This window comes from Neolamprologus brichardi, chromosome 10, assembly GCF_056152115.1.
Source record: "Neolamprologus brichardi isolate AB-2024 chromosome 10, ASM5615211v1, whole genome shotgun sequence".
Classification (NCBI taxonomy): domain Eukaryota; kingdom Metazoa; phylum Chordata; class Actinopteri; order Cichliformes; family Cichlidae; genus Neolamprologus; species Neolamprologus brichardi.
This window is the reverse complement of record NC_142113.1, coordinates 27,683,380-27,702,205: the sequence shown is the minus strand read 5'-3', so window position 1 is coordinate 27,702,205 and position 18,826 is coordinate 27,683,380. Positions and strand designations below refer to the sequence as shown.

Sequence of the window (18,826 nt, the reverse complement as noted above, 5' to 3'; positions counted from 1 at the left end):
GTGGTTTTTTTACTTGAATGTTTTTAAGGCGAAAAACACATTTCACTAGGAGAAAACATATAGAAACCAATAACAAGTGAAGATAAATAGGATATAAGTACAGCCGAGGTCTCACTAATGCTTTTCTTTTCAATAAATGTGTGATATTCTACTTTCTGTCTGACACTATGATTATTTACCCTTCATCTGCTGAGAGAAAGCTATAAAATTCATTTTTCCCAGAACAAAAAAGATCCTTTTGATACTTTCACGAGTAGCAAAAGCATTTTGTTTAAAATGTGCAGTCAAAAACCAAATCTTTTTTTTTTGTGATGAGTTAAATGGCATTTTCACAAAGTGGCATTTTTCTCGCCTGCGCCTCTTTGGTGCTGCAGTGACTCACTGTGAAGTCGACTGCGGCGAGCGTAAGCAGAGGCACAGTTCGGGATGTGTCAGGACTGATCAAGCAGTACAGTGCACTTTTAGTGTAAAGACTAACCAGGTTGGTCAAAAGCGCAGGAACAAAAAGTGCAGCTCTGTTCTCTGCTATTTTCATCTCTTTAACTAACCGAGAGCAGAAACGCAGCCTGCCCGGTAGAATTGCTTTGATGGGAAGACATGCTGAGCGAGATTACTTTAATGTAAATCCCTTAACAGGAAGATTTAAGTGCCGACGTGCTGCTTTGGCCAAGTACAGCTGGCATCACACAATGTTGAGCCATTTGGACCCTTTTAATCCCACAACAGAAATTGTGTTCGTCTACTACGTCAGTGGAAACATAACCAGAGATAAAAGCTGTATTTTTAGCATCGCAGTATGACTTTAAGGTCAAAGTTGTTGCAGTGACACTGCAACAAAGAATTTCAGCCAATGTGATGTCATTCATCCATATTTTCGCATTTTGAGGCTTCGACTGAAGAATTTGAAGCATCTTGTATTTTTTTTTGAACCAGCTGTCATAAGTGAGGAGCAAAGCTGGCTGAGAATCGAGCACACTGAGGACTTGTCATTCACAAAGCAATCTGGAAACCTATCGCTGGTCTGGTAGCCAACATTTCAGGGCTTCTGTTGTAGCTAGGACATCTGGAATAGTGGATAACAGATATCCAGGCCAAGACTTCCTCTTTTGTCCACCAGCCATTGTTAACTATCCATCCATTTACTTAACCACTTATCCAGTTCAGGGTTGCAAAGGAGGCTGGAGCTTCTCCCACGTGGCTTGAGAGGCGATGATACACCACGGAGAGGTTGCCAGTCCTTTGCTGGGCCAACACAGAGAGACAGACAACAACACACACTCACAACCAGACCTGTGGCCAGCTTAGAGTCACCAATTCATCTAACAAGTACAGAGATACATGTGTGAGAAAGCCAGAGTAGCTAAAGAGAACCCATCCAAGCAAAGGCTTAATGTGCAAACTCCCCACAGAAAGCCCCCTACGAACCAGGAGGTTTAAATCAGGAAGCTTATACCTTGTGGCACAGTGATGTGGAATTTGCATCTTCTCCCTGTGCCTGTGTGGGCTCACTCCAGATACTCTGACTTTCTCCCACAGTCCAAAGACATGCATGTTAGGCTAGCTGGTGATTCTAAACTAGCTACGGATTGCGATTGGTTGTTTCTGTCTCTTTGTGTCGCCGCTGTCCTACCCCATCCCTCACCCTGTGACAGCCGGGATTGTGTCCAGCACACCTGCAACCCTGAAAAGGATAAGTGGGAGAAAACTGGATGGATGGATCCTAAATAACCAACTTGTCATCAAACATTGTGTTCCTTCTTTTCACTCCGATGAATCTTTTGTCTTTAACGTTTTTGTTCCTGGTTGTTATACCTGTGAGCAGAAGGCGGTTCCTTGTCCCCCTGAAGCGGCTGACCTTTAGACCTTAATGCCTCATTGTTACTCGTTTATGCCTTAAGAACTTTACACACTGGACGTATAAAATTCATGCAAATATTTTGTGCATTCAGTAAATTCTTTAGACTCACCGATTCTTAATGCAGCCATTCACACTAATTGCGTAATTTCGCTGAATGAATTTGTGGCTTTTATTTTTTCAGATCAAGTTGGGTTTTTCAGATATTTCCCATGAGAATAAATGGGTCAATGCATTTGGCAACAACTGCGCTCGTAGCTCAAAACACACACCAGTACTGATATGGAAATGGTAAAATACTATTTTACCTCAGATACACAACAAGATGCTGCTTCTGATCAGTTGACTCTGTGAAATGATTTCTTTCGTTCCCATTTCTGCCTACAAGAGCTACAACTTAATCAAAAATTAGCCAAACCCTAAAATATAACTGGTTCTATTGTTTGTTTTACTCTTAACTAGAAGCATAATCCACCAAATGAACATGGTGATGTATTCAGTAGTGACGTCATAAATTAAGCTGTAAGTGAGACTATTTTCTAATAGATTTCTAAACAAACTGGGTTTTTTGTAGCTATCATGTGTGTTTGCAAAGCTGGCAGCTTATTCTACTGTTATCATGTGACTTCTGAGGACATGGCAAGTGTCAGCACTTCTTCCCTCTAAGGCATTGGTTAGAGGCCATTCATTTCTCCCCCTGCTCTGAACAGAAAAGATCCGTTCTACCACAAAAGCCCCTGCCTTGTATTTTAGTGCACACTAAATGCCCTGAGGCTGTCATCTTAGTGCATTTTGCTGAGGATGAAAGAACTTAAATCTCTTTCATTTTCTTTCCGCCCTCCCTCTTTTCTCCTTTCCTACCTCCTTAAGTGCGCGATGGTCATAATAAAACTTTAAATTCTTGCTGATATTAAGCCCTTTGCTTCCCTGCTGGGCAGACAAGGTCACAAGTGTTGCTAAGTCACTAACTGTAATCTGGTTTGTGGATTTTCAGCAAGTCGGTATGCACTTTTTCCACAGCTGCAGACCTCCGAGGTAGCCGTTTCCCCTTTTTTTGCCTTGCTGTGCTGTAAGCATATTTCTCTGACATATTATTTTATCCTCCCTACTCATTCCCCTGGAGTTTGAGCTAAGCCTTTGAGCATTAGAGAGGATTTCAGAATTTCCTTTTCAATTTCTTTCGCTTCTCTCTCTGTCTTAACTTGATCACTCCGAGATGTGTTCGGCTGCCATCTTCAACTTGATCGCTCAGAGATTTGTTCAGCCAAGGGAGAAATTCATTACGTGAACAATGTCATGAATAAGAATGACACCATCTGAGTAGGAAGAAGAAACTGTTTTTTGTTGTCCGAGGGTTGGCTAGCTATTGCCCTTTGGGATGCATCTGTGACTAAGTGGTGTTTGATTGTTGCATGGCCGGGCTCAGAGAGATGATCCATCATTTGCATTTGCTTATCTGTCATCATTTGGGTTCAGGGAGGCTAATCAAATTCCGCTTTATCTCGCCTCCTACAGAAAGCGGAAATCGCTGTGGCCCCTTTGACTATCACGTTGGTCCGGGAGGAGGTGATTGATTTCTCCAAGCCCTTCATGTCGCTGGGCATTTCCATCATGATCAAAAAACCCCAAAAATCGAAACCAGGGGTGTTCTCCTTCCTGGACCCGTTGGCCTACGAGATCTGGATGTGCATCGTGTTTGCCTATATCGGCGTGAGCGTGGTGCTCTTCCTGGTCAGCCGCTTCAGCCCGTACGAATGGCACACCGAGGAGCCCGAAGAGGGCACCGACGGTCCGCCAAGCGACCAGCCCCCCAATGAGTTTGGCATCTTCAACTCCCTCTGGTTCTCCCTGGGCGCCTTCATGCAGCAGGGCTGTGACATCTCCCCCAGGTAAGACAGCATCACGTCAAGTTTTACAAGTATTTTGTTTGCTCCAAACTCTACAGTACATTGTTATTTTGTTTTTCTCAGGATACAGGCACATTGCGCGACCTCTAGGCCAATTATAATCACAATGTGCCTTCACGTCAGATTGGATTGGGTCTGTGTGAGCGTGGATGATCGTACTGTACAGATGACTCTGTGTGAGCGTAGCGTACTTAAATCTCTCGCCTGTCAATCCAGTTAGGACCGTCATCATTAATTCAAACATGTTTGATTGACACAAATGAAAACCGAACGAGTCTCGACACCCTGCCGTGACGAGCAGTAGTCTGTGACAGACGAAGGGGGGAAAAAGAACACATTAATATGTTGTTCGAGCCTCGTGTTTTTAATCACGTTTAACACATCGCTGCTGCTGAAGAACAGCAGTCAGTCTTTTTCAAATGTAGCTCATTTTAGAAGTGTGGGCGTGTGTATTAAACAGGATGGAACATGATTTGGAAATGATAGTTGGCATGAGCGTGATTTTTTTCTTTTTTTTAAAATAAAGTCTTTATTTACTTCTATACTAGGTATATATTTATGTCATGGATATGAAAACCTCATCATTTAGTACTTTTAAAAAACAAGTCCAGACAGTTTGCCAGCACAAATGATTAAATAATGTTGTTTTGTGTTACTAAGGAACATAAAAATGATCTTAAAGAAATAGTTCAACCTTTTGGGAAGAATTTATTTTTGCCTCCTTTTCTTGATACACACTCACTGGCCATTTTATTAGGCACACCCTGGATCCCAGTTTGCTTTCAGAGCTGCTTTAAGTCTTCGTAGCACGTAGCGTAGGTACCGGAAATTCCCCAAATATTTTGGTCCATGTTGACGTGGTAGGATCACAAAGTTACTGCAGTGGTCATAAAGGGGTAGGCATGGTCAACAACAATAGTCAGGTAGGCTGTGGTGTTTAAACAATGCTCAGTTGATACTGAGGGCCCTGAAGTGTGCCAAGAATATATTGGCCACACCATTACACCACCAGCAGCCCGAACTAGGCAGGAGGGATATGTGCTTTCATGTTGTTTATGCCAAAATATAAAATATACCTGGTTTGATTGTCTAACTAAAACAGTAATTGACCAAATGAACATGATGTTGCGTTCGGTAGCATCTGAAACTAAATGCAAATTCTAGCCTCAGTTTCTTGTTCTTAGATGGCAGCTGCGACCTTCTGCTGCTGTAGCCCATCTGCTTCCAGTTTTAATGCGCTGTGCATTCAGAGATTCTTTCCTGCGTTCCTTTCTTGTAAGGAACGCAGACCAGCCACGTTCAAAGTCAATGAAATCACTTTTCTTCCCCATTCTGATGTGCAGTTTGAACGACAGATTGTCCTGACCATGCCAGGCTTAGATGCTCAATTTTGTTGCCATGTGATTGGCTGATTACATATTTATGATAACGAGCAGTTAAACAGATATACCTAATGAAGTTGCTTGTGAGTGTAAACCACTGTTAACTTCTAGTCTAAGAGTTCAAATTAACACCTACCAACATCCATAAAACTCATGAATTATTGTCCTTTGTGGGGTTTGTAACTCTGTCTTGATGAAAAGCAGTTTGTTTGTCCACTAAGTACTCAAAGAAACGGCACACAGTGACTGTGCCTAGCGGCATAAACAATAGCAGTTGTGTTTATGTCTTTGTTTGTATAAGGTTTAAACAAGAACAAGAGTCTGTCGGGCCAGCAGCTCTGTGAGCGTGTGCAGCTTATGGGGAATATCATTAGTTTCAGTGGCTTTTGGTCATAAACCAAAATATTGGGCAAAGGTAGTTCAGAAAACTTATTACAGTTCATCCTGAGGGAGTGATAGATGTCTAGACTAAATTTAAGTTGTTAAGACATTTGATTGAAAACATATAAATGCCCAGAAGTAAGAGAAAAATGTCTGAAACCATCTGACATGTGCAACTACACAAACAAATGTGATAAATATACAGACTAGGGACAGAGTAGGCTGTCTGCCTCACACAGGACGGTAGTATTTGGGGAAACGGTGCGTCTGTTTTTGCAGCCTTTAAAAGACACAATTTCCTATAAGACCCAGAGGGAGGACCAAACACAATAGCATGACTAATTTTCTGAAGGATGGATTTGTTGCAGATGCCTCGATGAACAGCCTAACAGAGACGCTACCACAGAAACTGTTAGACTTTAGAGGTTATAGCTACAAAGGGGCAAATAATTATTTGATCCTCTGCTGATTTTTTATGGTAGTTTCATTTTGCTGGAGAGAGACAATTTGAAACAAAAATCCAGAAAAAAGACTTTTCATGGACAAACTTTTGTTGTCAGTAAGATATTTCGTGTAGTTGGTCACCAGGTTTGCACACATTTCAGGAGGGATTTATGGCCTAGTCCTCTTTTACGGAAGCTTTCTAAATCCTTCCGGTTTCTTGGCTGCTGCTTGTTCAGTTTCAGCTCCCTCCACAGATTTTCTATAGGATTGAGGTCTGGAGAATAGCTAGGCCACTTCTTCTTTAGACACTCATTTATTGCCTTGGTGGTAGGTTTTAGGTTTTTAGGTCATCTTCAGTGTTATGGCAGAGAAAAGGAGGTTACTGTCCAAGATTTTACAGTGCATGGCCCCATCAAATTCAGTTCAGTTTTATTTATACAGTGCCAGATCACAACAGCTGAAGTTGTCCTTTACCATTAATAGAAAAACAGCCCCAAAGCTAAATGTCTCCTCCTCTGTGCTTGACTGTGGGGATGGTGTTCTTTGGGTCATACTCAGCATTTATCTTCCTCCGATCCGGCAACTCAAGTTGATACCAAAGAGCCTGAGTTTGGTTTCATCTGATCACAGTACTTTCACCAGCCCGTCTCAGGATCAGTTAGATTCTAACTTAAGACGGGCTTGTTTGTGTGCCTTCTTGAGCAGGGGGAGCTGCTTATAACTTATTAGTGACTGTGGTCCTCACTGCCTTCAGATCATTAACAAGATTAATATTAATTCCTGTGACTAGGCTGCTCCACTACCTTTCTTTCCATGAGGGTGTTGGGGTTTTGTTTTATAGTCTGTGTCTCTCTGTTAAAATGGAACTACGACAATAATATATCATATAAATATTGCCCCCACTGTATACGAAGAAAAACACAAAATCAAAATCGTGTTGAGGTGAGTTTATTAATATGAACAAAGTTGAGATAACATAAGTCTTTTCTTAGGAAAACTATAACAGTGGAGAGCAGACTCCAGGAGCAGTATTCACTTTCTCAGAAACACCAATAAAAGTTCCTGAAACTAGTGGAAGACCGGAGATCACGTCCTTGGCTCTCTTATGACTTTGGATATATGAAAGTCTGCACAAAATTTTATCCAATAGTTATAGACAGATTAATGTGGTGGCTGGGCACGAGCCCAGGGGCTTCTGATCTCATCCCAGAAACACTATCCATTTCCCGGAAAAAACACACAAAGTGAAATGAAAAGAAGTGGAGATGGAAATGAAAAATGGCAACAAAGAAATACAAAAGAGACCAAAATTTAGAGCAAAATAATGGCCACAAGGAGCAAAAATGACAAGAATTTGCAATATGACTCAAATTAAACACACAAAGAAAAGAGGCACAAAATGATGAAAAAAGTCAACATCTTTTTTTTTTCTTTCAGTCTGGGTATTTTGGTCCTCTATGGGATGAGTGCCTGAGGGGGCCTCTTAATTTATAATCTGTCCAGGCCAACACATGTGGATGGATTTCATTGTGCATCAAAAATGCTGCACTTCCATTCACAGAGCCGCGCCACTAGCTTGGCTAAAAAAGGTATATATTTTAATTAGCAAGATTTAGAAAACAATTAGACTGACTTAAGTAAATTTTGTTGGCATCCATTTATTTGGCCATTATGCCTCAGACAATGTTAATTGTTCCATTTGTTTCCAGTCTTTTTGTTAGGAGAGAAAGAAGGTAAGCTGCTTACTTACCTCACAAGATGTCAGGTTGACACGTGTCTCTCGAGCTGACAAAAAAAAAGAAAAGCAAGCTTCCCAAAATAATGAACTATTTTCTTTAAAGGAAAACTTTTTCTGTGGTTTCTAAAAAGTTCTAATTTTGAGGTTTTCATCTGCCGCTCACAATAAGTCGTACCCCATTAAATAACTGTAGCGTATTTGCATTATGTAAGTATCCTGTATATCGGAGGTAGTTTGCATGGCAATATAGTTGGTAAGAATAATATAGAGGGGTTAAGGATGAACTGTGTTAATTGCACTGTATGCAGTATGTGCTCCTCATGCTGTGTGTGCACAGTGAAATCACTCTTGCTTGTTTGTGTGTCTTTGTTTGTGGTGTGTTTTTGTGGGAGAGAAAGTCTCAGCGAGTATTGATTTCCTCCGTTTCTCTCTCTTCCCCAGCCTTATTGTTCTTCACTGCCTGACTCGCATACGCTGTGTTGTCTGCTTGTACGGGAATTAGGCTGTCTTGGTGTCTGTCAAGCGCTGACAGTTGTGACTTTGCACTTGTGTTTGTGTATTCGAGCTCCGGTTACATTAGCGACCGCGTTTCTGTTTTTGAAGCAGCTGTCCGAAAGCCTGCGTGTTTCATTATGTGTCTGTGTCTTCTCTTCCCTTTGTCCAAATTACGAGACCCCCGAAACCCAGCCTCCCCGAGGCTTTCTACCAGCCGATTGGTATCCAGTATGCATGGTGTACTTTGGAAGGGTAGAGAACTGGAGATCTTTGTTTTTTCCCCAATCAAAGATCAGGCTTCCTCTCTGTCAGCACACACTGGCATTCTTAAGCTTATATGCTGCCAAGGCCCATAATTCTTAGTGGTTTCTCATTTTCTGTAAAGCCTTTCTTTGCAGTTTGAAAGGCTTTGTCATGCTTAAAGTTCCAGCAGATTGGTTATTTTAAGCTACTGCTCCTATAGTTATTTTAAGTCCTTCAGTTAACACTTCTTTTATCTCTTTTAAGCCCTTATGGATCTTATAGTGTAATAGAGTTAGTAAGATTTTAGGAGATGGAAGGAGGACCAAACCAGCCTGTATCTTTCAGCCTCCCCCACAGCAGAGGAGAACAAGATGGAGGATCCTGAGGTACATTATAGCCCGGCCCAGTCACGTAAGCAACCTATAGAGGAGGCTATAGTGGGCCTGTGACTCTGATTAAGCACCTTCATTTAAAGAGTACGATTGCTTTGTTCACATGTGTGCAGACCACCCCACACTCACCGCCATAGCCTCTCCAGTCTGCCACATCTCCGCCTGCATACTGCAGATAAGGACTTTAGAGCTGCATAACAATGTTGACATCACAATGAAAAGTCTGCATTTCAACCCTCTGTGTTCTCGTTGCATTTCCACCCGTCACTGCCAGTCCCACGGGGGCCTCTCCCAGTCCATCAGCGCAGAATCCCAAAGCCCGGGAGCCTTTCCTGACATGCAAATCCCGTCACACAGAAGATATTATATGGCATACAGGAAGTGACAAGGCCAAAGGTGAAAGTGGGATGAATTTCGAGTGAGGGCCGTGCAGTCAGGAGCTGGCCGAGCGGTGGAAATTCAGTCTGCATGCAGTCTAAACGTTGATTCACTGCAGACAGATTACATAAGAACCCCATAAGCTGTAGACCTAATCTGCAGTGTTTGTGGCGTCAAACTGTTTGGGGTAGCCAGTTCAGCGCAAGGTTTGCAAAGGTTAATTTTGGTCACATCCGCGTTGATTGACTGGGGGTCACATTGTGTCGGTTTTCATTAGAGAAAACCCCACAGCTCTGTCCAAAGCAATACAAGCAGCACGGGAGACAGATACTGGGCCCCCCACTGGAAAATGATTTTCACACATACAAACGAATGCAATTGCCATAAATGGGTCATTTGAACCTGGTGAACCCAGCTGTGACATTGTTCACATTCATAAGGCTTAATTAGCTCAAGTAATGTCCCAAATTATTATATTCGCCTATTTGTTAAGCAAATAAATAAGCTAGACAACAAACTGTATATAAAAGATGGATGTATGCCATCATGATATCGCCTACTTGTTCGTGTAATATAATTTTGTGCCTTGTGTTGTAGACATCTATATAGACTGATTTTAACCATTTGGGGGCAACGGATGCACCAGTGTGTCCAAATCACATGACCAATTTAGGATAACATAGCAACAAGAAAAACTATATACTAGTTTTTCAATTGTGTTGATAGGCCATGTAAAACCAGAGTTTGGATTTTCAAAAATATACAAGATGCTCTTTCCTGAATACTATCACCCCGTTTAGTGCGGAACCAAACAGTAAAAACAAAGCTGATGCTGCCAATGGTGGACTCATCTGTTACGAAGATAAAGACCTGAAGGAACCCCAGCAGCAGGATCAAGGTTAGCGATGACTTAGCCAACCTGGGATGACAGTGGTGCTTGTGAGGAAAACAACCTCCCAAAAAACAAGAAAAAAAACACGACATTCTTGTTGGTGGAAAAATGTAACATGTCGACCAATTAAAAAAATGATATCCCAGCATGTGGCATTTGGTTGTTTAGGAAGAGGGGAAAGCTTTGGGAGTGACGTGTCAAAAGAGCGAGTGAGCGATAGCAAGTTTTGAGATGTGAGAGAATCATGACATTTAGCGTGTTTGGAGTGGGTAGTTAGGTGTGCTGTCTTGTGTAGTATGTGGTCTAGTCATTTGATTTGTTTAGTGTGTCAAAACAATGAAGGCACTGCCAAATGTCACGTTTGCTAGCTTAAAAGTCACCCGAGACAGATTGGGCACATCACAGGCTAGAATTTCACTTAGGACAAAGACTTCTTGTGAAGAAACATTATTAACTCATATATTATTTCTTTATTTATTTCTAATAACTCATATATTTACATATATTCTTGGCTAATAAAAAAAAAACCCACAAAAAATACCACATTCACATCTAATGCAAAGATGAGACCAATACTATTCTTTGCATTAGGCTCTCAGCATGTTTATTTCTCATTTAAAGCACAAATAGCCATCAACTATAAAACCCACTGAGAAAGAACAGGAAACTTACAACATGTAATTTTGCTTAATTAATTGACAAAAACTGATGGATACTTACTAATAAATCCTTATATTAAAGTTAAAACGTCCACTCAATTAGTAGCACGACTTGCTAAAAGCACTCAGACTAATGGTTATCACAAAGTAATGTGCCGATTTAGGAGCCATCATTTCTCCAAGTCGTCTTACCATAACCTTTCAAGCCAATTAGATAAGCTAGATAACTTGCAAGGGAAGCATCCCCATGTTTAACTCTTTACAAAGTTCTGCCTGTTTTTTTTGGTTTTGTTTTGTAACTTTCCTTAAGAGGTAAAGATGACATAAAAGGAGAAGGAGAAAAAGAGGTTGGGAGGGATTCAGAGTAGAGCTGCCTGTTCAGGGGGTTTGGGCACCAGACCAAGATACCTTGTGGGCACCTACAAGGTCAGGTGTTGGGAATTCAGTGGTATCCCACCAGAGGAACTGGAGGAGGTGGCTGTTTGAGCTACTCCTTAAAGACTTTCACATACTGTTCATCTGATTTTTCCTTCCTCCACTTGTCCAGTTTCCTCAATTTTTTTTAAAGGACACACAGCACACAGTGCTGAGATATGCCAGATTTTCTGCTCATAGCTTTATGCCATTCAAACTTTTACTTTTGACATTTTGTATAGATTCAGCTAAACAAATGGGAACAAAATATGTGTTTTTTGCCGCAGGCTGTAAACAAAGTTCTTAAAGATAGTGCCTTGTCAAATTGTCTGTTATGTGCAGTCACAACTTTGGTTCACCCCTTGAGTTAGGTGCCTTTTATTTTATGCTTGAATGGCGAACAGATTAATGACTACACCCAAAGCCCATGACTTGTATGTGTCCATCCAGCGTGGTGGTCTTGGCTTTTACCTTACATGTGGTATTTTTAGCTGTGACTCTTGGATGTAATCCACCTACTGTTAGCGTCGACAGTTTGATTCATGGCGCAGCTCCTCCACGAAAGGCAGAAGTTGAAATGGCACTGAATGTCTTCCTCTTTCTCGCTCTTTCTCTCTTAATAAGGGTTAATACCCCCTTCTGCTCCCTCGAGGCAGCCCGTAATAATTAATTCAGTGATTAATATCCTGGTCTCCAATGGTAATGTCTCTGTGGAAACAGGAGAAGAAGGGAGCTTAAACGAAATGGCGACATGATAGTGGTTTTAATTGACTGCAAATCCCACTTGGATAGAACTGGAGTTATTTTGGTGCTTCCTCTTGAGAATGCAGGATGTCACATCGCAACTCATAAAATGTCAATATAAACATCCAGGCAGCCGTCTGCATCTCCGGTGTAATTGTTCCAGGTGTTTGCAGTCACTTCTGTCTCATTGCTTCAGATGGATTATCTCTATCTCTTCTGCTGAGTCATCATTGCTGAATCACCGGCGAGCTAATGAGAATGCTGTGATTGGCTTGATTAGTCCTGATTAGCTCAGACTGCGTGCATACTGATGGCAGATTTCCTGATGGCTATAGATGAGGCGTAACTTTTAATTTGAGTTGTGAATTTAGGCCAGAAGCAGAAGCTGCGTTTGAAAAAGGGGAAAAATCTGACTTTCAAGTGGTCTATATCCAAGATTTTCATTATTTTATTAGTTCAATACCAATTAGCTTTGTTATCTAGCTAACACAGTGCTGTTTTGCTGCATTGCTTATTGCTCCTGTCAGCAGTGCTTATCCGTCTATGAGGTTGATTTGTTGCACTAATTTAGCCAATTTTGGGCTATGCTGGATGCTGCCTGTGCATCTGTGTAGTCGTCATCTTTAGCTTCAAGGTAAAATGGTATTAATGTTTCCCGCTTTGATATTTTGGTAAAATATCAATTAAAATGTGCATTTGTTGCCTTAAAGGGGGGCTATTGTGCTCTTTCTTACTTTCTGTAATGTATATACTGTTACAATGGTGGAAGTTTATATTAAATATTGCTCAAGTTTTAAATAATTAGCATCTGTGAGCCGAAAGTTCAGGCTTCAGACTGAAATACTTTGGGGGGAAGCTGATATCCTAATGTGGTTATTCCACACACAGAGCTCTGGATGTGACCACAGAAGCCTCATTTACCTGACTTTTGAGGGGCAGCCAATCGAAAGGAGGTGAAGTAAAAATAGGACGGCAACCTCCTCACTAGGAAATAATATTGGTAACTAGGTGATTGCACTGATTTTTATTTATTTTTTCGCTGTCAGAACAAAGTTTTGATTGAAAGGTGATTGCAAAGTTTGCCTTGTGGGAGGCAGCCTGTCTCCAAACAATTGCAATCCAGCTTTTACAGACTGCAATCACTCTCAGACAGACTGGCAAATAACTGCAATCTCATCTATAAACAGACAGGTTGCAATAGATCAGAGTCAGTCTGTGCTAATGAGCTCAACTTGTCTGCGACACACTCTTTAAAATAGATAACTCAACTGGTTGACAACTTGGTTGTGTTATGCTTCCATTTCTATATAAAAGGTTGCTGTGTGACTTTGTCGTTTTAGGTTAAATCATTGTCCTGCAGCAACAATGCAGCAACAATGTTACTATTTGTGGAGGAATTTCTGAGATAAGCTGGACTCTGAATGTAAATACTTAATGTCAATTCCTGTTTAATGGGAATTTCTGTGCATGTAGATGCAACTTATCACAGTTAATACCTGTATTATCACAAACAAATTGCATGTAATTGAAACAACTTGACCCCATTCAATCCCCATCTGACTCCATCTTATTGTTGTTTTTGAAGGCGGCGCCTGGCTGCAGACCTGGTCGCCTTCTTTGAAGCAGCCAGAGTGCAAGTTCATTTCACACATTATTTCACATAATTGTAATCGTGTTGTGGTCTCCACCCACTGTTTTCCATTAAAGAGACTGTGGCTTTAAAGGGAGGTGAGCTAAAGCAGCCTGTGTCAGAATGCAAGTGCACCTAGATTAGTCACCAGTTTACATAGACACACTTTACATAGACACAGACAGCCACACCTGTAGCCAGTTTAATAATCACCGATCAAACTGACAAGGTTAGGTGTGAGTCGGCTATGCTAACCCCTGCACAATTAAAGTATGTTTTGAACTTTGGATACAGATTTGGAGCTTAATGGTTCCCTTTTAAGATCATTTTTTTCACCAAATGCTTCAATTTCTTTTACTCATGACCTTTCTGGAACTAAAATTCAGCTAAAGTGGAATTTTAATCCTCTTCAGATGGTTGTAGTTCAATAAATTTTAAAAGCCTCATGAGATTTAAAAAAAACCACAGTTTCTCAGGACAAAAGCAAATATTTGAGAAAAGACAGCGATTTAAGAAGGTTGTAAAGGCATCATTAAAATGATTTAATAGCTCCTAATATCCATAGAGTCTATACAACTAAGTAGGTGATATAAACCACAATATATGTATTCTTTTTTACAGCTAGACAGGTGTAAGATTTCATATATGGCATTTAAAATGACAAACAGAAAACAAAACATCCGCCTGCGATACGACCAGGCTTTCTTCAAGGTTGACATCACAGAGCGATCCAGTGTCGGGTATTTAAAATGCCACAGATTATATTTCCCCAGGAGATAATGCTGGAGGTTTGTAATATCTTGGTTACGTGTGGCAGCACATCACCATCTTAATGAAAGCGGATCAGAAATGCCAGAGGATAATGGAGGCTTTTTACAATTAAAACATGGACCCTTTGTTATCTGTACTACGTGATAGTTTAGTTAATGTAAACAGTTTGTTAGGTTTGCATTTCCTACAAATTTCTGTTCGTTTTATATATTTCATTTTATATTTTAGTGAAGAATTCAATTGTTTTTAATCTTTCCTTTCCTATTCTGACATTTTACATCTGGTTTTATCTGCTAATTATCTGCAGCTGCTTGTTTTGGTCATATTTCTTCAAATATCTTTCACATTTAGACTAGCTGTGGCTCAGTTAGGTAGAGTGGGTCATTTGCTAATCATCTACTAAGTCTACTATTTAGTGGCTTCATACCTGGCTCTTCCAAACTGCATGTTGGGGGTGATACTGAACTCCAGGTTTTCGCCTGACATGTGGGTAAATGAGGCTTGTAGTAAGAAACCGCTCAAATATATCAGTGCTGAAACTGAGTAGTAAAGCATTTTATAGCCTTATTCTGGATGTGTGTGTGTGTAATGATGCGCTCTGTTTTTCACTTTATACTAGTATAAATAATTTATATATTTAAGTCTAGCAGTTGGCTTGGAGTGGTTCAAACATCATACCCACTCTCAGGGAGGCTTTTAATTAGAAAAATGTGTTGGAAGTGTTATGCTTATGCTATCAGTGTTAATTAATTGTTAGTGTCTAGAAACAGAATCCTGCACCTGAATAAGAGAGATGTACTGGTTTCATCTGAAGTTGATTTGCAGCCTATCTGAGCAGGCTTTGTTCGCATAAACAGTCCATTTGGAGAGCAAAAGAACAGTTGTTTTCACTGAATTTCACTGGCTGTTATGACAATTTAGGTTTTAAAAATAATTAACATTCATAAACAATGACTGGTAAAGCCTAAACCGAGATAGTAGGATATCCTGGTTATACTGGAAGCCTCGAGATATTCCCACAGTTCCCAGAGGCTAAAGTATGAGCTCTACTACACTGCAGGTGTAACCACTAACCTTTAAGAACCCTGTGCTGTAACTTAAGCCGTAACCTGACATGCTCCTTCCTAGATATCTAACTACATGTTACATTCAAGTAGCAGTAGTGGTTCATTTCTAGCTACTTGTAGAGATAGAAACCCTGCCGCAGCTGTTGTTGCATACTGTGATGCATGCATGGTGGGCATCGTTTGGTGTTGAATATCTTACCTGAGGTCACTTTGACATGCAGACTAGAGGAGCTCGGGATCGATGCAGAAGCTACTACATAACCCTCTCTATCCTCTGAGCCACAGCTGGCCCAGATGTATTTTTGGAGCATTTCAGGCCTGTATTAGTTAGGAGCATAGCCTTCAGTACGTTCGTCACCAGCAAAGGATGAGCTATAGGGCTGTGAGCCTCTGCAGTACAGGTAATATGACCTGGCGTTAATTAGTGACGAGATTTTATTTTGCAAAATTATGTTAGAGATTTAGCCGAGGACAGAGCATGGGAGCAGAGACAGAGCTCAAGAGTGACAATTTGTCTGCTACGAATAAGTCAAGTACCATGATCTCACCTCCAGGTGTCACCCTGGGAGCAAACTAGCACCTCCCCATTTATTTAGGCTTTGCTCAAGGTCACAACTGTCCCCATCCCTCCACAGCTTTTACTTCACCTCCTCTTCTGTTTTTCTTCTTAACCACACATGCTGCAGAAATCCTCAAATCACACATCAAATCTGACAGAAGTTTTTCATCTTATTTTTCCCCACATCAAAGGAGGTAAAAGAGCAAAGTGGGGAATGCATCAGATGGTCAGTGATAGTAACAGAGAACGTACCATATCTAATCCTGATAAGAGATTTACTTTGCTTTCATGTTGCTTTTATTATCTTTGCATTTTTTTACTTAAGCGCCACGATCTCTTTTTCCCCTTCAAACGTCTCATTCTGTGGCTATAGATTGAGGAAATGAAAGTTGTTCCACGGAGAGTGACAGACTCAGTACAGTTTATTCTATATGCTGCTTGTTCCAACGGCCCTTTGAAGCTACAGTGTCTAAAATATTTAAACTCAAGTCACCTGCTTCTTCTTTTTACAACCACAGGATTTCATCAGATGTATTCTTGATGTCTTGAAGCATTTCCATGCTTCGTGAGATTTAGATTATTTGAAATTACAGTCAGTGGGATTGAGAAAAACACACAGTACTCGATTTTTGGGGTGAATATGAAAGAGGGGTGCTTTCTGGGGTAAATTTGTACCTTGATCTGAGATTTTACATGTTCATCAATATGAAGATTCGTTACTGTTACGTCCCCTGGCTAGTCTAGGGGGTTGGAGGGACGAACATAAAGGTGGGTAGAGAAGGAGGAGCCAAGAGGGTAATTTTAGTAGGTTTATTGAACACTGGTGATGGGATTTGAGTCCAGACTGAGGTGTAACGTCAGGGAGAGCCAAGGCCAACATAACAAACAAAACATCCCTGATGTAGAAATAAAAGAAACTTACCTAACTCCAAAGAAACAAAATATACAACCTATAACCATAACCTACCTAACAGCACATAAACAGGAAAAAACAGGGTGTCAAAGCAAAAGGCAGCTCTCCCCTACAAGCAGTCTGGACATGGCAACAACAATGCTCATACCAGCTACAAAGGCATGCAAGCCTGCTCAAGTATGGCAACCAAAATGGCGAGAGGGCCCAGAAGCACAGCTCCACAGGCCTTAAATAGTGCTCTGCTGATTACCAGTCAGCCGGACTCTGCGCAGCATCCAATCAGGACAGAGGAGGTGAAGCCTGGACAAAACAAAGGGTTAGTAGGGAGAGAGGGGGGGGATGTAACAGTTACATAAATTGTAAAAACTAAAACTTAATCTAAAATTGTTGAGATTGTTCTCTTTTAGTATTCTTTATATCCAGGGCTCGCCAGACACTCTTTGCTTCAACACTGGAGCCAATTTCTTTTTTGTCTCCGCTTTCTTTTTCTAATACTTCCCTCACCTAGCTTTCTTGTTTCCTCCACTGAACTCATACATCATTACAGTCAAGTTCTCTCCAAGGTTTTTCAAGCACTTTTCCTTCTTTGCAGCCTTCCCTTGTAATGAACACGCTCTTCTTTCACTAACTGCAAACAGTATAGCACTTTTGGCCTTTTTCATTAATCTCAATTCCTGAGGAAGTTAATTTGACAAGGTTTCAGTTTTCTGGCTTTTTATTTGCCTTGTATGTACAGAAGCTCCTGTATACACAAACTAATTCACATGCAGATGGTGCAAAGGTCTGTAAACCATTATAAATTGGACTGGGACACTCAACCAACCGAGTAAAGCAGGCGCTGGTGTCCAATAACTATTAAAAACAAATCAATGAGCCACACCATCGCACTAGGTTCCTTCATTATGATGATAAACACGGACATTACAGTTCATTTTCTCACGCACGCTGTCCTGTTACTGTAAACACTCAGAGCACCAAATTTAATATTAATCCACTGCAGGAAATGGTCCCAAACAGCAGCACTATTTAATATTGTTTGTGTGGTGTTAAACATCAACATTGCTCAGCTGCTGGAGTAAATTATTTTGGTTAGTTGTTGGCAAATACTACAAACATGATATTTTGGTTTATATCAGAAACTGGGATGTGCTGCAATAAATGAGGCTGCTACGAATAAATGAATTAGTATTAACTAAAACAAAAACAATGCAGGCAAGAAAAAGAGTGGTTAGTAGTGACTTTTCACCTAGTGTCCACCTAGAAATTTGAAAATTCACATGTGGAAATTCACGCCATGAAGCTCTCGGTGCACAGTACTTATGCTGATGTTAATGACAGTGGAGATTTGGAAGGGTGGAGTTAGTGAGTGAGCAGTGTTGGTGACTTTTAGACACTTTTTCAGCACTCCGAGACCCCGCTCTATGATGTTATGTGGTCTGTCACGAGGGGAGCAATTTATTACAGCACCACGCTCAACTTCTTGATCTATTTAGAAGGACTCATTCTTTCAAACAAGGTTTGTTAAGGCATGGCTAGTGTCTGATTTGATACACCTGTGAGATGCCGCACAGTAATTCTGTCCATATAGTGTGGTAAGCAGTGAAAAATGAGGTTAGAGAAATCCATATGAAAACAAATGCGTGATTTTCAACTCTTGAATCTGCATGATGTCAGAGAAAGAGGATATACCCGCCCACTTGTGGCTTACTAGGGTGAACCAATCAGAGGGCAGTTATCATAAAAGAGGAGGAGTTACAACTGATGTTTTACACAGTTAATCCGAATTATTTTGATCTATGAATTATGTGAAGCCCACAAATCAAAATATGGAGTAAATATGAACACGTGTGTAAACTGTATCACGCATCTTATTAGAGGTGATGGGAAGGTGAGAGTGCTTATTTTGAAACGCTTCTATATAATCTTTAATGTGTCACCTGGATTCTAGCATCGCTTAAAGGA

At 40.8% G+C, this 18,826-nt stretch overlaps 1 protein-coding gene across 4 annotated transcripts in view; it reads left to right on the top strand.

Annotated features, from left to right (window-relative positions):
• The window catches only part of LOC102791202 (glutamate receptor 4), a 158,876-nt gene that overhangs the window by 123,910 nt on the left and 16,140 nt on the right, over positions 1–18,826 (top strand). For all 4 annotated transcript variants that reach the window (XR_015719727.1, XM_006785103.3, XM_006785102.3 and 1 more), the window contains exon 11: positions 3,371–3,744. Coding sequence is in view for 3 of the 4 variants with exons in the window: in XM_006785103.3 (XP_006785166.1) it covers positions 3,371–3,744 (374 nt within the window). In the remaining variant the exon portion in view is untranslated. The remainder of the gene's footprint in view (positions 1–3,370; positions 3,745–18,826) is intronic.